At 44.4% G+C, this 27,686-nt stretch overlaps 1 protein-coding gene across 2 annotated transcripts in view; it reads right to left on the reverse strand.

Annotated features, from left to right (window-relative positions):
• Positions 1-27,686, reverse strand: part of LOC143975136 (putative ATP-dependent RNA helicase DDX60) — a 595,575-nt gene that overhangs the window by 232,543 nt on the left and 335,346 nt on the right. For both annotated transcript variants that reach the window (XM_077477174.1, XM_077477173.1), the window contains exons 25-27: positions 18,693-18,817; positions 16,551-16,694; positions 14,548-14,589 (exon numbers count right to left, since the gene is read on the reverse strand). In XM_077477174.1, the coding sequence (XP_077333300.1) occupies positions 14,548-14,589; positions 16,551-16,694; positions 18,693-18,817 (311 nt within the window). The remainder of the gene's footprint in view (positions 1-14,547; positions 14,590-16,550; positions 16,695-18,692; positions 18,818-27,686) is intronic.

Raw genomic sequence — 27,686 nt, forward strand, 5'->3', positions numbered from 1 at the left:
GCCTGTGTTTTGTTAGTTTAAATAGGGACAGGCAGGAAGCTGTGTGTGGCAGTGAGGGACAGTCAGTTTAATCAGTAGCTGTTACTATTAGGTCCACAAAGGTTCTTTTCAGGACTGGTATGGTAATAGGCTTATACACGTATAATATTCTTTCTTCCAAATATAGAAAGAATATTATACTTGACTGCTGCCCTTCTGCTGCAGTAGTCCTTTATGAGTATAGGGACTGAGGTACAGTCTGCTAATCATTCACAACCTACTAGTTCCATAAAGGTCCTTATAAGGACTGGTAAGGTATAGGGTACTACAGTACATAGGGTTGAGTGAGGTACAGTCTGCTATTCCTTAAGGACTGGTATAGGTCCACAATATATAGGGTTGAGGTGCACTACTGCTGACTGCTGCCCTATACTGCAGCAGTCCTTTATCAGTATAGGGACTGAGGTACAGTCTGCTAATCATTCACAACCTACTAGTTCCACAAAGGTCCTTATAAGGACTGGTAAGGTATAGGGTATTACAGTACATAGGGTTGAGTGAGGTACAGTCTGCTATTCCTTAAGGACTGGTATAGGTCCACAATATATAGGGTTGAGGTGCACTACTGCTGACTACTGCCCTATACTGCAGCAGTCCTTTATCAGTATAGGGACTGAGGTACAGTCTGCTAATTATTTACAACCTACTAGTTCCACAAAGGTCCTTATAAGGACTGGTAAGATATAGGGTACTACAGTACATAGGGTTGAGTGAGGTACAGTCTGCTATTCCTTAAGGACTGGTATAGGTCCACAATATATAGGGTTGAGGTGCACTACTGCTGACTGCTGCCCTTCTGCTGCAGTAGTCCTTTATGAGTATAGGGACTGAGGTACAGTCTGCTAATCATTCACAACCTACTAGTTCCACAAAGGTCCTTATAAGGACTGGTAAGGTATAGGGTACTACAGTACATAGGGTTGAGTGAGGTACAGTCTGCTATTCCTTAAGGATGGGTATAGGTCCACAATATATAGGGTTGAGGTGCACTACTGCTGACTGCTGCCCTATACTGCAGCAGTCCTTTATCAGTATAGGGACTGAGGTACAGTCTGCTAATCATTCACAACCTACTAGTTCCACAAAGGTCCTTATAAGGACTGGTAAGGTATAGGGTACTACAGTACATAGGGTTGAGTGAGGTACAGTCTGCTATTCCCTTAAGGACTGGTATAGGTCCACAATATATAGGGTTGAGGTGCACTACTGCTGACTGCTGCCCTATACTGCAGCAGTCCTTTATCAGTATAGGGACTGAGGTACAGTCTGCTAATCATTCACAACCTACTAGCTCCACAAAGGTCCTTATAAGGACTGGTAAGGTATAGGGTACTACAGTACATAGGGTTGAGTGAGGTACAGTCTGCTATTCCTTAAGGACTGGTATAGGTCCACAATATATAGGGTTGAGGTGCACTACTGCTGACTGCTGCCCTATACTGCAGCAGTCCTTTATCAGTATAGGGACTGAGGTACAGTCTGCTAATAATTCACAACCTACTAGTTCCACAATGGTCCTTAAAAGGACTGGTAAGATATAGGGTACTACAGTACATAGGGTTGAGTGAGGTACAGTCTGCTATTCCTTAAGGACTGGTATAGGTCCACAATATATAGGGTTGAGGTGCACTACTGCCGATTGCTGCCCTATACTGCAGCAGTCCTTTATCAGTATAGGGACTGAGGTACAGTCTGCTAATCATTCACAACCTACTAGCTCCACAAAGATCCTTATAAGGACTGGTAAGGTATAGGGTACTACAGTACATAGGGTTGAGTGAGGTACAGTCTGCTATTCCTTAAGGACTGGCATAGGTCCACAATATATAGGGTTGAGGTGCACTACTGCTGACTGCTGCCCTATACTGCAGAAGTCCTTTATCAGTATAGGGACTGGGAGTTTTGTCACAGGGTCATTTAAAAAATGACAGGCAGAGGAAGAGGCAGGCCCTTCCGCAGGGGTGGTAGGGGTAGGGCAGGAGCAACAGGCTTGAGCCAAAGTGGGAAGTTGCAGAAGGTGCGTTCAATTACTTTAAAGGACGCACCAGACTTGGTTGAGTGGCTCACTCAGCCTTACTCTTCTGCACCCTCCTCATCCTCTCGATCTGCACCCTCTTCTTCACTCTCTGCTATGTGCACCCCCAAAGACACTACCACCAACAACAACACCACCACCACCACATACCTTCCGCTTGAGTCACAGGGACAAAGCAGACTGCAAATGTATCAGAAGCGAGTCATCGACCATGTACAGTCCCATCTGGTGCTCCCAGGACACCGGCACATGGCTCCGCAGTGTGGGCTTTTTTAACGTGTCCGCTGCTGACAATAGCGTTGCCATCTGCAATCTTTGCAGTCAACGCATTAGTCGCGGTAAGCCCAACACTCACCTATGGACGACCGCCTTAAGAAGGCACATGAGCAGCCATCACCGAGCCCAGTGGGAGCAACGGAACACACAAAGCCACACTCCAGGCGCTCACCGTCCAGCCTCGTCTTCTACTTCTCCTCTCTCCTCACAATTGTCCTCCACTCCACCTTCCATCACGCCAAGCTCACGTTTTTCTGCAAAAAGGCAGGCTTCCGTGGGCCTAATGTTCGAGCGTAAAAAAATTATGATGCCGTATAACCCTCTTGCCCAACGGATTGCATGCAGGCCTGGCTCTTCTTCTCCTCCTCCTCCTCCTCCTCCTACTCCATCCTCCTCCCTCTACTCCTTGGCTGACTCCTCCTTTTCCGCTTCTAGCATCTCTTCCGCTGCGTCGCCCAAGCTCCCCAGAACCTATTCGACATGCCAGGTGAGACGTTGCCATGCCGTGCTGCGTCTGTTGTGCCTGGAAGCCAAGAGCCACACTGGCCCGCCACTCCTTTCAGCTTTGCGTTCACAGGCAGATCAGTGGCAAACACCGCTCAATTTGACAGTTGGTAAAGTGGTGTGTGACAACGGTGCCAATCTGCTTAGCACATTGAAACAGGGCAAAATTACGCACGTGCCATTCATGGCACACGTCTTAAACTTGGTCGTGCAGCGATTCGTTGTCAAATACCCTGGGGTCCAGGACATCTTGCGGCAGGCAAGGAAAATCTCGGCCCATTTCAGAAGATCTTGCACGGCCATGGCTCGCCTTGCTGACATTCAGCGGTGACACAATCTGCCGGTCAGACGTCTTATTTGCGATTGCCTTCTATATGCTTGATAGGCTGCTCCAGCAGAAACATGCAGTTAACGTCTACCTGTATGAACTCTGCGGCAGAACAGGTTCTGGAGAGCTGGGGTTTTTTCACTGCGCCAGTGGCTGCTCATGCACGACGCATGCAGACTTCTGCGGCCATTTGAGGAGATCACCAAACTGGTCAGTCGCAGCCATCGCGCCATCAGTGACATGGTACCTTATGCCTTCTTTATGGAGTGTGCATTGTGTCGTGTCATTGATCAAGCTGTGGAGGAGCAGGAGCGGGAAGATGAGGAAGTCGCAATGCTGGATGAATTCCCAGGGGGGCTACTCTATCTGAGACAAGTCAACAACAGGAGTCTGAAGAGGAGTCAGAGGAGTGTTTTAATAGGGACCCCCGTATAAAAAGCATAAGGGTCAAGGACCAGTACTGGGTGGCAACGTACTTAGACCCCCGGTACAAACACAAAATGGCGGAAATGTTACTGCCGTCACAGAGGGCTGTCAGAATGGAGCACTTCCAGGCCTTGCTTCGAGAAATGCTGCATTCTGCTTTTGTGTGTGCTGGCAGAGGAGCTATTCCCACTCCCAGAGAAGGAGTTGTGGGTACCAATCCAACAGCGCCTGCAAGAAGAGGCCAGTTTGAAGATGTGTTGGTGACTTCGGATATGAGGTCATTCTTTCAGCCAACCCATCGACAGGTGTCATCCGGATCCAGCATCAGGGAACGCCTAGACCGTCAGGTGTCCGACTACATCGGGTTAACGGCCGATGTGGACGCTCTGAGGAGTGAGGAACCCCTGGACTACTGGGTGGGCAGGCTTGACCTCTGGCCAGAGCTTGCCCAATTTGCAATCGAACTGTTGGCTTGCCCCTCATCCAGTGTCCTGTCCGAAAGGACGTTCAGCGCAGCAGGGGGGATCGTGACCGATAAGCGTACTCGCCTAGCTCACGACAGTGTTAACTACCTCACATTTCTAAAAATGAATGAGGCATGGATCTCGGAGGAATTCAACACATGTGACCAGTAGACCATGTATATGTCTATAAACGATTTTTTTAATCGAGCACAGAGACCTTCTTTCTTCATTTGGCTCACTTCCTTGTTCAAAAGAAGCACACCGTACTATATGCCCGTACCCTCCTGTTTGAAGAGGTTGAGCAGTGTCATATTTCTACTGGGCTGCTTATTATGAGGGGCTTCCACCATCCCTGTGCTATGCTCATTATGAGGGGCTCCCACCATCCCTGTGCTGTGCTGACTTCCTCCTGGGGCTGCTTATTATGAGGGGCTCCCACCATCCCTGTGCTATGCTGCCATCCTCCTGGGGCTGCTTATTATGAGGGGCTCAAACAATCCCTGTGCTGTGCTGACTTCCTCCTGGGGCTGTACCTCTGCTGTGCATATTATGAGGGGCTCCCACCATCCCTGTGCTATGCTCATTATGAGGGGCTCCCACCATCCCTGTGCTGTGCTGACTTCCTCCTGGGGCTGCTTATTATGAGGGGATCCCACCATCCCTGTGCTATGCTGACATCCTCCTGGGGCTGCTTATTATGAGGGGCTCCCACCATCCCTGTGCTGTGCTGACTTCCTCCTGGGGCTGTACCTCTGCTGTGCATATTATGAGGTGCTCCCACCATCCCTGTGCTATGCTCATTATGAGGGGCTCCCACTATCCCTGTGCTTTGCTCATTATGAGGGGCCCCCACCATCCCTGTGCTGTGCTGACTTCCTCCTGGGGCTGCTTATAATGAGGGGCTCCCACCATCCCTGTGCTGTGCTGACTTCCTCCTGGGGCTGCTTATTATGAGGGGCTCCCACCATCCCTGTGCTGTGCTAACTTCCTCCTGGGGCTGTACCTCTGCTGTGCATATTATGAGGGTCTCCCACCATCCCTGTGCTATGCTCATTATGAGGGGCTCCCACCATCCCTGTGCTGTGCTGACTTCCTCCTGGGGCTGCTTATTATGAGGGGCTCCCACCATCCCTGTGCTGTGCTGACTTCCTCCTGGGGCTGCTTATTATGAGGGGCTCCCACCATCCCTGTGCTGTGCTGACTTCCTCCTGGGGGTGTACCTCTGCTGTGCATATTATGAGGGGCTCGCACCATCCCTATGCTATGCTCATTATGAGGGGCTCCCACCATCCCTGTGCTATGCTGACTTCCTCCTGGGGCTGCTTACGGTGCAGGTGTCAGTGCTGTATATCACGGTGCTGGTGTCAGTGCTGTATATCACGGTGCTGGTGTGAGTGCTTTATGTCACGCTGCTGATGTCAGTGCTCTCTATCACGGTGCTGGTGTCAGTGCTGTATATCACGGTGCTGGTGTCAGTGCTTTATGTCACGCTGCTGATGTCTGTGCTCTCTATCACGGTGCTGGTGTCAGATCACTCTATCACGGTGCTGGTGTCATTGCTGTATGTCACGCTGCTGATGTCAGTGCTCTCTATCACGGTGCTGGTGTCAGTGATGTATATCACGGTGCTGGTGTCAGTGCTTTATGTCACGCTGCTGATGTCAGTGCTCTCTATCACGGTGCTGGTGTCCGATCACTTTATCACGGTGCAGGTGTCATTGCTGTATGTCACGCTGCTGGTGATCATCTCCTGCACCCTCCTCTTTGCCTACCCTGACCTTCCCTCTCCTCCATTGCCTTCATGCGCTCCACAGTCCTGAATTGTCACAATTTCACATATAAAAAAAGAATGCTTGTAGTTGTCGATCCCAGATTCACCTCATACATGTGTTATGTCATTGGCCATGTGGTGGGACTATGTTTGCACAGCTAGTAATTATTTTGTGGCTGCAAATTTGACCTGTAGGTTTGCAAAGTTTGCCTCCCATTGAAGTCAATGGCGCCCGCCACGAACGTTACGGTTTGCGACCTATCGGCCGCATTCGCGAAACGTCCCCTCGGAAGTTCGTCCATCACTAGATGTCACTAGCTGCATGCAGTGTGAATATCTCTTAAACAGTGCAAGGTTAGTATTTACTGTACCTATAGGTAAGCCTTATCATAAGCTTCCCTGTATTTGCAAGCTTAAAAAATAATTTACTACCACTTTAAATAATTTTAAATATACCTTTATGGCAATCAGCTACTTCTACAGGACAAGAGTGAATTTCCCTATGCACCAAAGGCAAACAGTATAAACCTTAATCTTTCTTGAGGACTTTTTTTTCCTATCTAGGGGTTCTATCACTACCGAAAATAAAAGAGGTGAGAGTGGGTACCCTTGTCTAGTACCTAGAGACAAAGAAAATGGGTTTGACAGTCTCTTATTGATTCTCATGGAGGAAAACAGAAAATGTTGCCAAAGCCAAAACATCTAAGTACTTCCCATATATAGCACCATTCTATGCTGTCAAATGCTTTAGTAGCATCTAAAGACAGCAAAGCCCTGCTAGTTTAATTGTCAGCAGGAGTTTGAACATTTAAGAGTGCATCTTATGCCGCGTACACACGATCAGACTATCCGGCGGACTTAGTCTGGCGGACAAACCACCGTAAAATCCGCCGTACTTTCCGAACGAGCGGACCTGCCCACACACGTGACTTTTCCGGTGGACTAAGTCCACCGTACTTTTGAAAGGAACGGACTTGCCCACACACACGGAGGAAAGTCCGTTCATTTTGAGCACGGCTCCAGGTAGCCAGGACCAGCGAAGGAAGCGTCGCAGGCCTCGTCACCTGGTATGGAGTTAAAGGGGAAGCCCTATGCCGAAAAAACGGCGTGGGGGTCCCCCCCAGGTCCATATCAGACCCTTATTCCGAGCATGCAACCCGGCCGGTCAGGAAAGGTGGTGGGGACGAGCAAGCGCCCCCCCTCCTGAGCCGTACCAGGCCGCGTGCCCTCAACATGGGGGGGTGCTTTGGGGAAGGGGGGACACGCGCCCCCCCCCACCCCAAAGCACCTTGACCCCATGTTGATGAGGACAAGGCCCTCTTCCCGACAACTCTGGCCGTTGGTTGTCGGGGTCTGTGGGCGGGGGGCTTATTGGAATCCGTGAGCCCCCTTTAATAAGGGGGCCCCCGGATCCCGGCCCCCCCACCCTATGTGAATGAGTATGGGGTACAATGTACCCCTACCCATTCACCTGTGAAAAAAATGTAAAAAAAACACAACACACAAGGGTTAAAATTGTTTATTGCACAGCTCCGGGGTCTTCTTCCGTCTTCGGGGGTCTTCTTGCCGGACTCCTCCGCTATCTTCTGCTCTTTTGCTAGCTCTTTTACTAGCGGAGGAGCCCGGCTTTCTTCTTTGTCGCCGCCCTCAGGAAAGGGAGTGGGCCCGCCCCCCCTCCTGAGCCGTACCAGGTCGCGTGCCCTCAACATGGGGGGTGCTTTGGGGAAGGGGGGCCCTGCGGCCCCCCCACCCCAAAGCACCTTGTCCCCATGTTGATGAGGGCCTCTTCCCAACAACCCTGGCCGTTTCTTGTCGCTAGTTCCGTCTACCTGGAGCAACGTTCAAAATGAACTTTAAAATGGACTTTACTCCGTGTGCGGGCACGTGCGTTCATTTCAAAAGTCAGGCGGACTAGCACATAGATGGGCAGATTGTCCGGCGGAGAATTTTGAGTCAAGTCTTCTTTCAAAGTCCACCAGACTTTTGGGAAGAAAAAGTCTGCCGGAGCCCACACACTGGCGAATTGTCCGCCGGACTCTGGTCCGCTGGACCAAGTCCGCCGGATAGTCCGATCATGTGTACGCGGCATTAGATTTACAGCAGTTGAGGAGTTGGGCATAATCCTAGTTTGGCCTGGGTGAATAAAAGATTTAATAAATGTACTATGATTTTAGTAAGTATTTTTAATATCTGTATTGAGCAATGATATTGGTCTATAAGAGTCCCGGAATAGCAAATCCTTTCCTTTCTTAGGTATAACTATGATTATGGCCTCTGTCATAGCTATGACTATGATTATGGCCTCTGCCTCTGTTATGGCCTCTGTCATAGACGGAGAAAGACATCCATTCTCAAAAACGGCATTGAAAGTCTATAACAAGAAAGGCAAGAGTGTCCCACCGTATTGGCTATATACTTTATTGGGGAGGCCATCTAGAACATGGGCTTTCCCTTTTGGAAGGGATGCCACTGAGGACTTTTTAATAAAATGTAAAAATGACTGTGTGTGTTTGTTCACTTCAATGGTCTGGGCTTATATAAAACTCAAAAAGATATCCTTTATGGTCAGTATTGGTCAGAAAAATGAGAGAAAATCTTCCCCTCTGTACCGCTATGCAGCCGCTTTTTATAGCCACATGGGGGGATTCTTCTCTGGTCTCTTCACAACCAGATAATCATGGTCTTTTAAACCCAAAAAAGAGTGGTGTCAACCTTGTCCAGTGATGGCAGTTTCTATATGCCTTGTTATAATAGTGGCACAAGACAAAACCTATTTTAAAAATTATATCAGGTAGTACAGGTAAAACTGAAATAAAACTTCATTATTCGCTAAACTCCTTTGGTATGTATAACTAAGGGTTCAAAATTCCCTGGCGGTAAAAAGTCTCTGAAATAAACTTCTGTACCTACTCCATCCCCATATACTGACCATTAATAGTAAAGTAGTGCCATATATCTCAAATTAGAATAACCTCACCAATAAACCATGTGAAACCCCAAAATAAAGTTCCAATAAAGTGCTCCCAAAACAAGAAATACCCTACATGTTTGGCTTAAATAATAAGCTTCATCAGGGGTGTCAAATAAACTATAGAACACCAAACATAAAGAAAAGAAACAAAGAAAGAGGGTCCAAATCATCCCCACATGGTAAAAGTATAATTCCTTCTATTTATATTTTTTAAAGATGGCTGCCACACTAGCAGCAAGATGACATAATCACGTGCACTACGCGGTGACATCATGACATTATGATGCACAAGCATGCATGTTTCTTAGTATCATCATCGCCATCTTCTGGAGGGGAGCAAGAAGACAGGCTCTCAAAGGAGTCTGCTAATTACACACTGTAGCTAATTATGACCTCTATATGGAGAACATCTAATAAGCAGTTTAATAGGAGCAATTCTACATCATTCTCTCAACATATATATCTCTGCTTTTGTTTGTAACTTTCTGTGTCGCTCCACATTCCAACTGATCACTTAAAAGTTCCCTATTTTTCTATACCCAAATGCCTTCTCTTATGTATTAAATTACAAACAGTCTATACAAGATAATATGGAGGTTTCAGAGAACACACTGCAAAATGCACTAATTATGTACAAAGGGCAAATATGTAAAGCCCACATTTAGTCTATGTGGGAAATGTGAATTTACGTGAAAAAACACTCGGCCTCTACTTTTAACAAGCATTTATCTAGGCCCCCCTTTCTTGGTCCCAGCTGGAGTTGTTCAATGAACCAGAATTTTAGAAAGTTTGATTTTCCTCCATGTATTTTCCACATATGTCTTGCATGAGGTCTGTCCTTTAACGCAACATCGTTCAGGTGTTGCAAGACAAGACATTGAAATTGCCCAATTGTCTTTCCCATATATTACCGTGGGCATGGACACTTCGCAGCATAAATCACCACCTCTGAGCTATAATTAAAGAATGATTTTAATTTGATAATTTCACAGTTTTTGGGGTTCCTTTGTTGTGAGTATGCAAGTACAAGCCTTACAATGGCCACATCTGAAATACTGCATAGGTTGTTCTTGTAGCCAGGAAGGGGTTGTGCGTTGTACTGGTACCTTATCGAGGTGACTATGCATGAGTAGATCTTTCATCTTCTTTCCTCTCCTAAATGTAATTGTGGATTTTTTGGGAAGGACTCTGCAAAGACCCTTATCATGCAAGCTGTTCCAATATCTCTTAATAATGTTGAAAATCTGGCCTGATTGATTGGAGTGTGTCCCAATAATTTGTGTACCCTCGTGAGTGTCTGTTTTCTTCTGTTTCTGACCTAAGAGGGATTGTCTGGGGAAACCCTTCACCTTATCATAAGATCTTTTAAGATCATGCATTTTGTAACCCCGCCTTTGTAACCATTCCATCAATAGTGCACTCTCAGTCTGAAAAGCTGATTCTGTGGAGCAGTTTCTTTTCACCCGAATGAATTACCCTGTGGGGATGCCTCTCTGCAAAGATGTAGAATGATGGCTATCCCAATGGAGCAGGGCATTGGTGGAATGGGGCTTGTGATAAACTGTGGTACCAATTGTTCCACTCACAGAAAATTATTGCAATTTTATTAGATATCACTAGTAAAATAAATGCTGATTTTGTTCACATTCAAGCAGGCTAGAAATTCAGAAAAATTTTCTTTTGGACCCCTCCACAAGATGAATTATATTGATCTCACTAGTAAAATACATGCCAATGTTGTTTACATTTAAGCAGGCTACAAATTCAGCAAAACTCTCCTTTGGACCCTTCCACAAGATGAACACATCATCTATAAAACGGACCCATAACCATATCCATGAAGTAAACTTTTCCATATGCTTAACGAATACCTGAGTACGTTCCAACCAGGTATTCTTTGAGAATATGGAAGAATATCACCTCACTGGTACTGAAACGTTATTATTTTTTGGCAATTATATGGTATGGGTGGATTTCTGCCAGTCACAATTTGTGTCAAGCCCCTTCAGCCTGTGGTTATGCCACCATCAATCTACATGTAATATCCCACACCCATTGTGTTTAGCTGGTTAGTGGACATTGAGGAGGAGATAGGGAATGGGCTGTCATTTACCACAGTGTATACGCCTATATTTGTGACTTTACAGTCACATAGGCTGCTCAGATGTGATAGGGGTGAAAATCTCAGGGTAGACAATACACTGAAAATTGTGCATGTGCACAGAGATGAATGTGGCATCAAAGTGTTCTGCAATTGGAAGGCAGGTAGACGAATGAAATGTTTACTTCCTCCACTTATGGGACGCTTTGCACTGTGGGAACGTATAGGCGGTAAGAATGAAGCGTGGCGGTGGAAATGATGATTATAGTCGGCACTTGTGACGAGTGCCTGCACAGGCACAGCCACTGGTATTAACCCCTCCAGAAACCAGAAGATCACAGCTTTAGTGGTTACTGCAGTCAGAAAACTGAGGAGCTTTGAGAGGGTTCGCACTTGAAACCAACAAACAGTAATGCACAATAGAGACAGTGGCTGTATGTTCTCTAACAGGAATTGCTACAGGTATTTCTTGTGTGCAGAGAGGACTGAGCAGGCTCCTTCCTGGATTCTACTGTATTTCTTATGACAAAGTGAGTCTAGAACATTTGTGAGTACCAGATTTTAAAGAGGAAGTAAACTCTCCCACTCTGATCCTTTTTTTTATTTAGTCCATTATAATAAGTCATTATCAGACTATAGCCACTGTAATCCAGCTCAAATCGCATATTACTTACTGTTTAAAGAAACTTTAAAAATCTTGTTTCCAGGGGTTAGGCAGCGCCAGCTTAAGTATTGTTTTCTGAGTCCACAGTGGAGTGTATTTCCGCCCTTACATTGAGCACTTCCTGTACTGTTAACCAAACCTCCTTCTCAATCCAACGTTTCTATGGCAACCCTGCTTCCCTGTTCATAGCTTACTTGTTTATTTCATAGTATTTACTTGTGCAGATGTCTAATGTTTCCCTTTGTCAGACTTATCAGCTTCAGCTGATAAGACTGCAGTAATGGCCATGCTTAGACTGTATGTCATGTCACATGGTCACATGGTGTGTAGGAGGAAGCTCTGAGTGATTAGCAGAGTTTAGTGTTGTGCCGTAGGAAGTCCTGATAACAGATAGATAAGACATAGAGAGTGTGCCTTAAATCAGGGGAGATCTGGGCATGCTCAGTGACTTCATTCTACAGAACAACAAGGATTACAACAATTACAATACAATAAAAAACAATAACAACTAAGCAAGTAAGGAGATATCTACAAGCAGTGTTCATTAGGGTTTTTTTATGCTGATTTACATGGGACAAAGTTGTGGGGGAGGGTTTACAACCACTTTAATATTTTTAATAAAGATCACAATGTTTGTTCTATAGCACTATTCTTGCTTAGAAAAAGTGCAATAATATATTACTGGGTTTGATCCTTTGACTGTTTTTAAGATAAACATTTATATGAAAAGAAAATACAATACAGTAAGATAATTGTACAGCATACTAAAACATGGTTGTCAGTCTTTTTTTTTATAGTTTTAAGCTATTCCTATGCATCCCAGGGTAAGAAAACAAAGAGTTTTGGAACTTTGTCGTGTACAGTGCATCCAGAAAGTATTCACAGCGCTTCACTTTTTCCACATTATCTTACATTACAGCCTTATTCCAAAATGAATTAAAATTATATAAACAATACCCCATAATGACATAGTGAAACAAGTTTGTTTTGCAATCTTTACAAATTTATTAAAAATAAAATGAAAAAATCACATGTGCATAAATATTCAAAGCCTTTGCTCGATGCTTTGTTGGACCACCTTTGACACCAATTACAGCTTCAAGTCTTTTTGAGCATGATGCTGCAAGCTTGGCACACCTATTTTTGGGGAGTTTCTTCCATCCTTCTTTGCAGGACATCTCAAGCTCCATCAGCTTGGATGAGGAGCATTGGTGCACAGCCAATTTCAGATCTCTCCAGAGATGTACAATCAGGTTTAAGTCTGGGCTTTGGGTGGGCCATTCAAAAACATTTTCAGAGTTGTCCTGTAGCCACTGCTTTGTAATCTTGGCTGTGTGCTTAGGGTCATTGTCCTCTAGGAAGGTGAACCTTTGCCCCAGTCTGAGGTCCAAAGCGCTCTGGAGCAGGTTTTCATCAAGGATGCCTCTGTACATTGCTGCATCCATCTTTCCCTTGATCCTGACTAGTCTCCCAGGTCTTGCCACTGAAAAACTCCCCACGGCATGATGCTGCCACTACCATGCTTTATGGTATGGATGGTATTGGCCAGGTGATGAGCGGTGCCTAGTTTCTCCCAGACATGATGTTTGCCATTCAGGCCAAAAAGTTCAATCTTTGTTTCATCAAACTAGAGAATTTTGTTTCTCATGGTCTGAGAGTCCTTCAGGTGCCTTTTGGCAAATTCCAGGTGGGCTGTCACGTGCCTTTTACTGAGTAGTGGCTTCCATCTGGCCACTCTACCATAGGAGCCTGATTGGTGCAGTGCTGCAGAGATGGTATTTCTTCTGGAAGGTTCTCCTCTCTCTACAGAGAAATGCTCGAGCTCTGTAAGAGAGACCTTTGGGTTCTTGGTCACCTCCCTGATTAAGGCCCTTCTCCCCTGATCACTCAGTTTGGCAGGGGGGCCCGCTCTAGGAAGAGTCCTGGTGGTTCCAAACTTCTTGCATTTGCGGATGATAGAGGCCACTGTGCTCATTGGGACCTTCAATGCTGCAGACATTTTTTTGTACCTTTTCCCAGATCTGTGGCTCGATATAACCCTGTCTCGGAGGTCTACAGTCAATTCCTTGGACTTCAAGGCTTGGTTTGTGCTCTGAAATGCATTGTTACCTGTGGGACCTTTTATATAGACAGGAATGTGCCTTTCCAAATGATGTCCAATCAACTGAATTTACCAGAGGTGGACTCCAATTAAGTTGTAGAAATATCTCAAGGATGATCAGTGGAAACAGGATGCACCTGAGCTCAATTTTGAGTGCAACGGAAAAGGCTGTGAATAATTATGTACATGTCATTTTTTTTTTTTTTTTTTTTTTTATAAATTTGCAAAGATTTCAAACAAACTTCTTTCATGTTGAAATGATGTGGGGCATTGTTAGTAAAATTTTGAGAAAAATAAGAAATTGAATCCATTTTGGAATAAGGCTGTAACATAACAAAATGTGGAAAAGGTGAAGTGCTGTGAATACTTTCTGGATGCACTGTATTTTCCTTCAATTTATAACCTATTTTAGTTAACATAAAGCTGGTTGCTGTGGGTGTTGAAAGATAGTTTTTTTTTTATAGTTACTTTTAACTGTGAGACTAAAGGGGCTTTAATTATGAAGAGCTGTGTGAAGGAGAAATACGGTCACAAGAGTGCACTTAGTTCTGCACTAATTTGACCAGATTCAGCCCACATCGGTCAAAAGCCCATTGTTGGCTGATATTGCAGAGCCAGTCCAGGCCCTGCAGGTCTACCCAGATGCTTTACTGGCTGCTGGCTTAAGCATCTGAGAATGCCGCTGAAGCTAATGGGAAATTCAACTACACTACACACTGTATATCTCCAGGTGACTCAGCCCAAAATATTAGTTTTAGGTTGGCTTACTTTCTAGTACTTTGAACGTGCATAATTAATTGTACTTCATATGTATTATATATTTTTATATTCTTAAGAATATTTATTTGCATTCAGAGATTTACTTACGCATTTGAACGTTTTGAATCAAACGAGTCACTGCAACTTGGCCTGGGTTCAAAGGAAAAAAAATATGATTATTTTTTCCAACCAAGCTTTTTTATAAAATGATCTTATAAACATATAGATTTATAAACTACAGGTACTATATAGCACCATAAATTTACACAGGGCTTTACACATATATACTGTACATTCACAACAGTCCCTGTCAAGTCAAATCAAGGAGTTTACAATCTAAGATCCCTAACATACATCCATACACATAGTAGGGCCAGCTTAGACAGGATCCAATTAACCTCCCAGTATGTGTTTAGAGTTTTGGAGGAAACTGGAACACTCAGAGGCCCATGCAGGCACAGGAAGAACATGCAAACTCCAGGCAGGTAGTGCCATGGTTGGGTTTCGGACCAATGACCCTGGTGCTGCTAGGTAGAAGTGCTAACCACTTAGCTACTGTGCTGCCCAATTTATAGACTTATATGGTAATATATACAGTGTTCAAATGTATAAAGATTTATTGTCTCCAAGGAAACGGTATAGTAATATGCCTAACCATAAGTTAAAATGATCAATGTTGTGTCACCTCCTTACTCCCACATTTCACCAGTGTCCTCACTGTGATGGGCAGTATCAATGACCAACATTGGGTGCCGGACATTGGAGATGCTCCCCCCCAATGATGCCATATTACATGCTTACCTTTAGTGTGGCTTTGTGGTTAACTGCATTCGGACCACTCCACATACATGTACTGCAGCAGGGCAGCCCTTCAGAGTGAAATCACATACCTGTTTGTCTCTATCTTTTTTGGGTCTGGGGGTGTGCATGCGCACCTCCAGCGACCAGCTCCAGCTGTGATTGGACACAGCCGCAGCCAATCAGCAGGTCCTGTGGACCCGATGTTTGCCGGCATCTGGCGATCATTCCTGAGAGAGGCATAAAAGTGGTCTGCCTATGTAAACAAAGCAGATCACCGTTCTGTGAGAGGGGAAGATGGAGATCTTGTGTTTCTGCTAAGCAGGAACATGGATCTCTATCTTCCCCCAGTCAAATTACCCCCGGACACAATTAGCAAGCATTCCCAGGGAACACATTTAACCCTTTGATCACCCCTGTTAACCTCTTCCCTGCCAGTGTCTTTAGTACAATGACAGTGCATATTTTTTTAGCACTGATCACTATATTACTGTCACTGGTCCCCAAAAAAGTGTCAAGAGTGTCACTTAGTGTCCAATTTTTTTTACCAAAAACATGTAGTGGAATATAAATTGGCTTAAACTGATGAAAACATTTTATACTTTAAATTTTTTTTATTGGATATGTTTTATAGCAGGAAGTAAAAAATATTGTTTTTATTTCAAAATTGTCAGTCTTTTTTTGTTTATAGCACAAAAATTAAAAAACGCAGAGGTGATCAAATACCACCAAAAGAAAGCTCTATTTGTGAGGAAAAAATTACATCAGTACAGTACAGTGTCGTATGACCGCGCAACTGACAGTTAAAATAACAGAGCCGTATCGCAAAAAATGTCCAGGTCATGAAGGGGGGGTAAATCATCGGGAGCTTAAGTGGTTAATGTGTGTGTCAGGCACATGCACATTTCCCCATGTTTTATCCCTTTTAAAGAACCTGCAAAGTACAGAAGAATAATCGCCTATCATATTTGCCAGTAATGCACTTAGTTTCTAAAGCTGACCATGGATCGAAATTTGGAATTTGATTAATTAAGATCCATTTTTGGCAGTCCTTGTTTGAGGGCAAATGCACTAAAAACTGACTTCTCTCTAACAAACTTGATTGGCTGCAGCGCTTGAGTTAACATAGGGATTTGCAATTATTAAGCAGATATAAAACACTGGGGGGGGGGGGGGGGTTATTTACGAAAGGCAAATCCACTTTGCACTACAAGTGTATTTAATAGAAAAACTGGAGCAAATAGGATAAGTTCATTTAGTAAAAACCCTACCATAATACTGAGATCGTTTTTCAATGCTTACATAGCACTTACTGTATACTTTTTTCTAGTTTTTCTGCTTTTTCTTCTAACTTCCTAATTTCTTTCTCATCCTGATGAGTGTGTTTCTTTTTCTGTTTTTCTTCTAAATGATGATTCAACTGTTTTGCCAATTCTTCAACCATACCCACATTGAATCTAAAACCAAATAGCATTTTAAGAAGTGAACATTGTATTAACAACTTAGAAAAATATTTTTAAATAAAATAACAGAATCAGATACAGTGTAAGGTTCAAGGGTTCGGGATGCAGACAATTCTAAAAGCTGCTCCATCTTAAAGTAGAACTTAACTGTATCTGAGCACCACAAACTGACCCCAGGCATTTATGAAATCATTTTGGTCTAGGCCAGAAAATAGAAAGCAACTGCAGAAATGTAAAAAAAAAAGTTTAAAACAAGTAAATATAATATTGCTTCCTGTCTATTTACTTTACTGATAGTAAAGATGGAGATTAAAATAGCGAATGTTGATTGAGTGAGTTTACTTCCGCTTTAAAGGGGCAGTAGTAAAAGTTATGAAAGTAGCTTATGTACATTAGTTACAAAATAGATTCAGAGCGCTTTCTAAACTCTCAACCTGTACTTGATTATATCAAAATGATATTTAAATAAATGTGTAGTAAATCATCTAGTCTTTATTATATTTCCATATAAAACTATATAACACTACATTTTAAGTGTGTCATGTTTGGACACACGTTTGGGAGGATGTATTTATGAAAGACAAATAGACTGTCCACTTTGCAAGTGCATTTACACTAATTTTCCCCAGAGTTTAGTTAATGTGGTGAAGCTTCACTTTGAAAATAATACTCAATTAGGTGCAAGAAAAAAAATATCCTTTTGCTTGCACATGATTGGATTATGGAAATAAGCAGAGCTGTACCACGTTCACTAAGGAGTTTCTTTGGTTGGCAAGGATGCTGAAAGAGGGTATTTATACCAATTTGCTATGCACCGTGCTGATATAGTTTGCACCATGGCATTGAGTACAATAATATTTTATATATACAGTATGTTTGTGCTGTCCCTGAATTTGCTCTGGATGTCTATGGTGTTCTTTTTGTCCAAGATTTCCACTATGCTCCTGTCACCAAATTCCTTTGCTCAAGGAGAACCCAAAAATGACCACAGCAGTTCTCTGTTACCTATGACAAAAGATGGTTCAAAATTGACTCAAATGCACAACCTGGCATTTGTTCACGTTGCCTTTTCTATTTTTGATGTTTTTGTTTTTTTAATTCTGATATTTGTTAACAATTTTTAAGCTGCACTCTGACATCTCCACTTAACATGTCAATTCTATATTGGTAATATAATTTCAAAATATCAAAGCAGTTGAAATTATGGCATGGAAGACATGCTTCACTTTATTAAGGCTTATTAAGGCTACTTTTTCTGAATGTTTTGGCAGTAACTAATGTTACACATTGTAAAACCAAAATTCTGTTTTGCTTTCATTTTCTTGAACATATTTTATTAGAAGTTGGTAGGGATGTGCTCGCATGAAAATAACTTCCAGATTAAAATGATGCTCTCAGCAAAGCAATTTTTTTTATTCAGTATAACATAGTCATTATATGCTTTGAAGTACTGTACCTACAAAACAATGCACTGTAGATGAAACCTAACCTTTACCATTACTTTCTAATCTAGTGTAGAGGTGTGCCAAACAGTAACTAAAGGCCCCTTTCACACTGGGGCGGTTTTCAGGCGTTACAGCGCTAAAAATAGCGCCTGTGTAGCGCCTGAAAAAAACCGGCCCCTTTCACTCCAGTGTGAAAGCCGGAGGGCTTTCACACTGAAGCGGTGCGCTGGCAGGACAGTGAAAAAAGTCCTGCTAGCCGCATCTTTGGAGCGGTGAAGGAGCTGTGTATTCACCGCTCCTAAACCGCTCCTACCACTTGAAATCAATGGGACAGCGCGGCAATACCGCCGGCAAAGCGCCGCTGCAGCGGCGCTTTGCGGGCGGTTTTAAAACGACGGTAAAGCGCCGCTAAAAATAGCGGCGCTTTACCGCCGACGCCCGCACCGCCCCAGTGTGAAAGGGGCCAAAGCAAATTATGTTTCTAAAAAGCTTGATCACATGAAAAACAATTCAATAGCATATTCATGCAAAAATATAAAATACTCACGCAAAAATCAGAACAGGTAGTTTGTTGATTGTGTTTAGTTTTTCAATAAGTTGAGGAAAATATTGGCTACTGTCCAGATCATTAGTTGGTTCATTTGGTTTAAGGATCTCTAGTACCTCTGAAACCTTTAAAAAAATTGACAGAGTGGTCATTTATGTTTCAGTGTGAGAATACACATAAGGTGGGCTAAAGCTTAAATGTGGCTAATATAAAAAAACATAGAAAAAATTAAAGCAATGCTACTTCCATAAACAGCAGTAAATCTGGCCTTACACCATGCAAATTTCTACCTGTTCCTGACCAGAAGAAATTCAAGCCATGAGTGCCCCTGTTGGCCCTGTTGGCTTCTTACCACCTGACATTCCTTAATCTGAAAATCAAAGTAGCTAGGCAGAAAATTATCAGTCAAACAGACCAACCATCCAAATAAATTCAGTTTGTTCATAGAATCAGTTGCAGCCATGCTGAGTTCTCTTGTTCATCCCGGTTAAAGAAGTTTGTGTCCAGATTTTGATTCCATGTTTGACTTCAACATTACAGGTTAGAAAATGAAAAAAAAAACATAAGATCAGTTGTCAAGTTTTTTAATTATTTGCCAGTTTGGGAAAAACTCATGAAGCGACGATTTATTAACAATTAATATTCAAATAAACATGCTTTTAAAGTTTTGCACACAAAGTCAAACTCTTTAAAAACAAACTTTAAGGCAAGGTTCGCACTTGTGCGAACTGCATTTTGCGCAGAGCATGGTAGCCCATTCATTTTAATGGACTGCTGTGCCTCCTGAAAATGCAGGGAAAAGGTCCCTGCACCATTTCTAAAAATGTGGCCCGCATCGAAAACCTCAAGTGCCTTGCGGTTCCCAGTGCAAGAAGCCATGCTGTGGTTTCCAGTACATGGGGTGCCATTAGGATCAATGGCATATCCACCCCCCCCCCCCTCCACATCTCCTGGGAAAGGAAAGTGTGTTTTTCTGTGCGGCTGGTTGCAGCTGTGGGAACAGGTGCGCAGCGGCAATCATCCACACAGGTGTAAACCGAGCCTAAGTGTTGTCAGTAAATAACATTCAACTTCTTAATATTGGTATGTTCAGACAAAACTGTAAATGTGCCCATGTAATGCAACAGTTTATCTATGATCACACAATAAAAACACAGAACAACAAGGTCATAGTTGCAAAATATCTTTTACATCGTTTTAATCCTGAAGTTTAAAACACAGTAAATTAGTAAATGTACAGTTTGTGACAGATTACTAATCTGTATATACCACTTCATTACCAGGATATTTTTCAGTGCTGTGAAAGTTTCACTGACAATTACTCATGTAACATTGTACCTAAATTAATGTTATATAATTTTTTAGACAGGCACTAGACATAAGCAGACTTTCCATGCTGAGCATAGCACTTACTGATTAACATCCTCCATGACGACCCTATGCTTTGGCACCCTGAATGTCAGGGGCCTGAACGTGCCCCAAAAAAACATCAATTTACATTGGCTACCGAATCATGGCCAGGCCGATAGGTTGATAGCCTTCCTGAATAAACGTAAACATTTTCAGGAAAGAGTAACTGTCCTGGGGGGAGATCTAAATATAACCTTTGACCCTATTTTAGGTACCATGAAAGCCACCCCTCACATTTCAATATCACTTTCATCCATCTTAACCAAAATTTCATTCTCTTTAACTAGTTGCTCTTTAGCATATACTACATCCTACTGTAAAGGATTATATATGTTATTCTGCCACTAATGCCACTTATAGTAGACTGGATGACTTCCTTGCTTTGCATTGTGTCTAATAGTGATGGACGAACTTCCGACGGGATGTTTCGTGAACACGGACCGCGAACGCGGCCGATAGTTCCTGAACCGGAACGTTCGCGGCGGGCGCCATTGACTTCAATGGGAGGCGAACTTCGCAAACCTACAGGTCAAATTTGCAGCCACAAAATAATTACTAGCTGTGCAAACATAGTCCCACCACATGGCCAATGACATAACACATGTATGAGGTGAATCTGGGATCGACAACTACAAGCATTCTTTTTTTATATGGGAAATTGTTGTGACAATTCAGAACTGTGGAGTGCATGAAGGCAATGGAGGAGAGGGAAGGTTAGGGTAGGCAAAGAGGGTGCAGGAGATGATCACCAGCAGCGTGACATACAGCAATGACACCTGCACCATGATAGAGTCATCTGACAACAGCACCGTGATAGAGAGCACTGACATCAGCAGCGTGACATGCAGCAATGACACCTGCACCGTGATAGAGTCATCTGACAACAGCACCGTGATAGAGAGCACTGACATCAGCAGCGTGACATAAAGCACTAACACCAGCACCATGATATACAGCACTGACAGCAGCACCGTGATAGAGAGCACTGACATCAGCAGCGTGACATAAAGCACTAACACCAGCACTGTGATATACAGCATTGACAGCAGCACCGTGATAGAGAGCACTGACATCAGCAGCGTGACATAAAGCACTAACACCAGCACCGTGATATACAGCACTGACAGCAGCACCGTGATAGAGAGTACTGACATCAGCACCATGATATACAGCACTGACACCTGCACCGTAAGCAGCCCCAGGAGGAAGTCAGCATAGCACAGGGATGGTGGGAGCCCCTCATAATGAGCATAGCACAGGGATGGTGGGAGCCCCTCATAATGAGCATAGAACAGGGATGGTGGGGGCCCCTCATAATAAGCAGCCCCAGGAGGATGTCAGCATAGCACAGGGATGGTGGGAGCCCCTCATAATAAGCAGCCCCAGGAGGATGTCAGCATAGCACAGGGATGGTGGGAGCCCCTCATAATAAGCAGCCCCAGGAGGAAGTTAGCACAGCACAGGGATGGTGGGAGCCCCTCATAATAAGCAGCCCCAGGAGGAAGTCAGCACAGCACAGGGATGGTGGGAGCCCCTCATAATGAGCATAGCACAGGGATGGTGGGAGCACCTCAAAATATGCACAGCAGAGGTACAGCCCCAGGAGGATGTCAGCACAGCACAGGGATGGTGGGAGCCCCCCATAATAAGCAGCCCCAGTAGAAATATGACACCGCTCAACCTCTTCAAAGAGGAGGGTACGGGCATATAGTACGGTGTGCTTTTTTTGGACAAGGAAGTGAGCCAAATGAAGAAAGAAGGTCTCTGTGCTCGATTTAAAAAATTGTTTATAGACATATACATGGTCTACTGGTCACATGTGTTGAATTCCTCTGAGATCCATGCCTTATTCATTTTTAGAAATGTGAGGTAGTTAACACTGTCGTGAGCTAGGCGAGTAATTGAAAGCACCTTCTGCAACTTCCCACTTTGGCTCAAGCCTGTTGCTCCTGCCCTACCCCTACCACCCTTGCGGAAGGGCCTGCCTCTTCCTCTGCCTGTCATTTTTTAAATGACCCTGTGACAAAATTCTCAGTCCCTATACCGATGAAGGACTGCTGCAGTATAGGGCAGTGGTCAGCAGTAGTGCACCTCAACCCTATGTATTGTGGACCTATACCAGTCCTTATAGAATAGAAGACTATACCTCACTCAACCCTATGTACTGTAGTACCCCATACCTTACCAGTCCTTATAAGGACCTTTGTGGAACAAGTAGGTTGTGTGTGAGTGATTAGCAGACTGTACGTCAGTCCCTATACCGATGAAGGACTGCTGCAGTATAGGGCAGCGGTCAGCAGTAGTGTACCTCAACGCTATGTATTGTGGACCTATACCAGTCCTTATAGAATGGCAGACTGTACCTCACTCAACCCTATGTACTGTAGCACCCTAGACAGACCAAGTTACCAGTCCTTATAAGGACCTTTGTGGAACAAGTAGGTTGTGACTGCTTAGCAGACTGTACGTCAGTCCCTATACTTATGAAGGACTGCTGCAGTATAGGGCAGCGGTCAGCAGTAGTGCACCTCAACCCTATGTATTGTGGACCTATACCAGTCCTTATAGAATGGCAGACTGTACCTCACTCAACCCTATGTACTGTAGCACTCTAGACAGACCAAGTTACCAGTCCTTATAAGGACCTTTGTGGAACAAGTAGGTTGTGACTGATTAGCAGACTGTACGTCAGTCCCTATACTGATGAAGGACTGCTGCAGTATAGGGCAGCGGTCAGCAGTAGTGCACCTCAACCCTATGTATTGTGGACCTATACCAGTCCTTATAGAATAGAAGACTGTACCTCACTCAACCCTATGTACTGTAGTACCCTATACCTTACCAGTCCTTATAAGGACCTTTGTGGAACAAGTAGGTTGTGTGTGAGTGATTAGCAGACTGTACGTCAGTCCCTATACCGATGAAGGACTGCTGCAGTATAGGGCAGCGGTCAGCAGTAGTGCACCTCAACCCTATGTATTGTGGACCTATACCAGTCCTTATAGAATGGCAGACTGTACCTCACTCAACCCTATGTACTGTAGCACCCTAGACAGACCAAGTTACCAGTCCTTATAAGGACCTTTGTGGAACAAGTAGGTTGTGACTGCTTAGCAGACTGTACGTCAGTCCCTATACTTATGAAGGACTGCTGCAGTATAGGGCAGCGGTCAGCAGTAGTGCACCTCAACCCTATGTATTGTGGACCTATACCAGTCCTTATAGAATGGCAGACTGTACCTCCCTCAACCCTATGTACTGTAGCACCCTAGACAGACCAAGTTACCAGTCCTTATAAGGACCTTTGTGGAACAAGTAGGTTGTGACTGATTAGCAGACTGTACGTCAGTCCCTATACTGATGAAGGACTGCTGCAGTATAGGGCAGCGGTCAGCAGTAGTGCACCTCAACCCTATGTATTGTGGACCTATACCAGTCCTTATAGAATAGAAGACTGTACCTCACTCAACCCTATGTACTGTAGTACCCTATACCTTACCAGTCCTTATAAGGACCTTTGTGGAACAAGTAGGTTGTGTGTGAGTGATTAGCAGACTGTACGTCAGTCCCTATACCGATGAAGGACTGCTGCAGTATAGGGCAGCAGTCAGCGGTAGTGCACCTCAACCCTATGTATTGTGGACCTATACCAGTCCTTATAGAATGGCAGACTGTACCTCACTCAACCCTATGTACTGTAGCACCCTAGACAGACCAAGTTACCAGTCCTTATAAGGACCTTTGTGGAACAAGTAGGTTGTGACTGCTTAGCAGACTGTACGTCAGTCCCTATACTTATGAAGGACTGCTGCAGTATAGGGCAGCAGTCAGCAGTAGTGCACCTCAACCCTATGTATTGTGGACCTATACCAGTCCTTATAGAATGGCAGACTGTACCTCACTCAACCCTATGTACTGTAGCACCCTAGACAGACCAAGTTACCAGTCCTTATAAGGACCTTTGTGGAACAAGTAGGTTGTGACTGATTAGCAGACTGTACGTCAGTCCCTATACTGATGAAGGACTGCTGCAGTATAGGGCAGCGGTCAGCAGTAGTACACCTCAACCCTATGTATTGTGGACCTATACCAGTCCTTATAGAATAGCAGACTGTATCTCACTTAACCCTATGTACTGTAGTACCCTATACCTTACCAGTCCTTATAAGGACCTTTGTGGAACAAGTAGGTTGTGTGTGAGTGATTAGCAGACTGTACGTCAGTCCCTATACCGATGAAGGACTGCTGCAGTATAGGACAGCGGTCAGCAGTAGTGCACCTCAACCCTATGTATTGTGGACCTATACCAGTCCTTATAGAATGGCAGACTGTACCTCACTCAACCCTATGTACTGTAGCACCCTAGACAGACCAAGTTACCAGTCCTTATAAGGACCTTTGTGGAACAAGTAGGTTGTGACTGCTTAGCAGACTGTACGTCAGTCCCTATACTTATGAAGGACTGCTGCAGTATAGGGCAGCAGTCAGCAGTAGTGCACCTCAACCCTATGTATTGTGGACCTATACCAGTCCTTATAGAATGGCAGACTGTACCTCACTCAACCCTATGTACTGTAGCACCCTAGACAAACCAAGTTACCAGTCCTTATAAGGACCTTTGTGGAACAAGTAGGTTGTGACTGATTAGCAGACTGTACGTCAGTCCCTATACTGATGAAGGACTGCTGCAGTATAGGGCAGCGGTCAGCAGTAGTACACCTCAACCCTATGTATTGTGGACCTATACCAGTCCTTATAGAATAGCAGACTGTATCTCACTCAACCCTATGTACTGTAGTACCCTATACCTTACCAGTCCATATAAGGACCTTTGTGGAACAAGTAGGTTGTGTGTGAGTGATTAGCAGACTGTACGTCAGTCCCTATACCGATGAAGGACTGCTGCAGTATAGGACAGCGGTCAGCAGTAGTGCACCTCAACCCTATGTATTGTGGACCTATACCAGTCCTTATAGAATGGCAGACTGTACCTCACTCAACCCTATGTACTGTAGCACCCTATACCTTACCAGTCCTTATAAGGACCTTTGTGGAACAAGTAGGTTGTGTGTGAGTGATTAGCAGACTGTACGTCAGTCCCTATACCGATGAAGGACTGCTGCAGTATAGGGCAGCGGTCAGCAGTAGTGCACCTCAACCCTATGTATTGTGGACTTATACCAGTCCTTATAGAATGGCAGACTGTACCTCACTCAACCCTATGTACTGTAGCACCCTAGACAGACCAAGTTACCAGTCCTTATAAGGACCTTTGTGGAACAAGTAGGTTGTGACTGCTTAGCAGACTGTACGTCAGTCCCTATACTTATGAAGGACTGCTGCAGTATAGGGCAGCGGTCAGCAGTAGTGCACCTCAACCCTATGTATTGTGGACCTATACCAGTCCTTATATAATGGCAGACTGTACCTCACTCAACCCTATGTACTGTAGCACCCTAGACAGACCAAGTTACCAGTCCTTATAAGGACCTTTGTGGAACAAGTAGGTTGTGACTGATTAGCAGACTGTACGTCAGTCCCTATACTGATGAAGGACTGCTGCAGTATAGGGCAGCGGTCAGCAGTAGTGCACCTCAACCCTATGTATTGTGGACCTATACCAGTCCTTATAGAATAGAAGACTGTACCTCACTCAACCCTATGTACTGTAGTACCCTATACCTTACCAGTCCTTATAAGGACCTTTGTGGAACAAGTAGGTTGTGTGTGAGTGATTAGCAGACTGTACGTCAGTCCCTATACCGATGAAGGACTGCTGCAGTATAGGGCAGCGGTCAGCAGTAGTGTACCTCAACCCTATGTATTGTGGACCTATACCAGTCCTTATAGAATGGCAGACTGTACCTCACTCAACCCTATGTACTGTAGCACCCTAGACAAACCAAGTTACCAGTCCTTATAAGGACCTTTGTGGAACAAGTAGGTTGTGACTGATTAGCAGACTGTACGTCAGTCCCTATACTGATGAAGGACTGCTGCAGTATAGGGCAGCGGTCAGCAGTAGTACACCTCAACCCTATGTATTGTGGACCTATACCAGTCCTTATAGAATAGCAGACTGTACCTCACTCAACCCTATGTACTGTAGTACCCCATACCTTACCAGTCCTTATAAGGACCTTTGTGGAACAAGTAGGTTGTGTGTGAGTGATTAGCAGACTGTACGTCAGTCCCTATACCGATGAAGGACTGCTGCAGTATAGGGCAGCGGTCAGCAGTAGTGCACCTCAACCCTATGTATTGTGGACCTATACCAGTCCTTATAGAATGGCAGACTGTACCTCACTCAACCCTATGTACTGTAGCACCCTAGACAAACCAAGTTACCAGTCCTTATAAGGACCTTTGTGGAACAAGTAGGTTGTGTGTGAGTGATTAGCAGACTGTACGTCAGTCCCTATACCGATGAAGGACTGCTGCAGTATAGGGCAGCGGTCAGCAGTAGTGCACCTCAACCCTATGTATTGTGGACCTATACCAGTCCTTATAGAATGGCAGACTGTACCTCACTCAACCCTATGTACTATAGCACCCTACACCAGGTTATTACCAGTCCTTATAAGGAGCTTTGTGGAACAAGTAGGTTATGAATGATTAGCAGACTGCAGCAGAAGGGCAGCAGTCAAGTATAATATTCTTTCTATATTTGGAAGAAAGAATATTATACGTGTACAAGCCTATTACCATACCACTGATACCAGTCCTGAAAAGAACCTTTGTGGACCTAATATAGTAACAGCTACTGATTAAACTGACCCTCACTGCCTCACACACTGCTTCCTGCCTGTCCCTATATAAACTGACAAAACAGAGGCTACTGGAACAATAACTGGAATAGCACCTTTGTAGACCTGATAGTAACAGCTAATGACTAAACTGACTGTCCCTACAGCAGACACACCGTCCTGTCCCTTTCTCTAAACTGACAAAAGACACTCAGGCTGCTGCAACAATCAGTAGCACAGCAAACCTATATACACCTAACACCTATAAGAACTTTTGTGTACCAAATAGCTAGCGATTTGGGTCACTGCAATCTCTCCCTGCTCCACACAGCAACCTCTCCCTATAGTGACAGAAGAAAGAATGTAAAATGGCTGCCGGATCGGGTCTATTTATAAGTTAGGGGGAATGTCCAAGTATCCAAGTGTCCATGTGCTGTAATGTCTCAATTGGCTGTCCTGTACCCCATGATGGATGTGTCATCATAGGTCAAAGTTCTTTTACACAGTAAACACGGAAGTCCGCCGGGTGAACGGCACCAATAGTCTGCCGAACGGGTGGACCACGAACAGCCGAAATTCGCCGCGAAACGACCGCCGGGCGAACCGTGTCTAAGCCCTTGTACACATGGTCGGACATTCTGACAACCAAATCCGTTGGATTTTTTCCGACGGATTTTGTCCGAAACTGTTGCATACACACGGTCAGACAAAGTTGTCGGAAAATCCGACTGTACATAACGTGATGACGTTATTTCGTTACGATGGGACTACGTTCAGGCTAGTAGCCAATAGCTCTCATCTTTTCTTGAAAATCACGATGATACTACCCCATGGCCAC

This window comes from Lithobates pipiens, unplaced genomic scaffold, assembly GCF_037356315.1.
Source record: "Lithobates pipiens isolate NorthernLeopardFrog02 unplaced genomic scaffold, aLitPip1_a1.2 Scaffold_13, whole genome shotgun sequence".
In the NCBI taxonomy this organism is placed as follows: domain Eukaryota; kingdom Metazoa; phylum Chordata; class Amphibia; order Anura; family Ranidae; genus Lithobates; species Lithobates pipiens.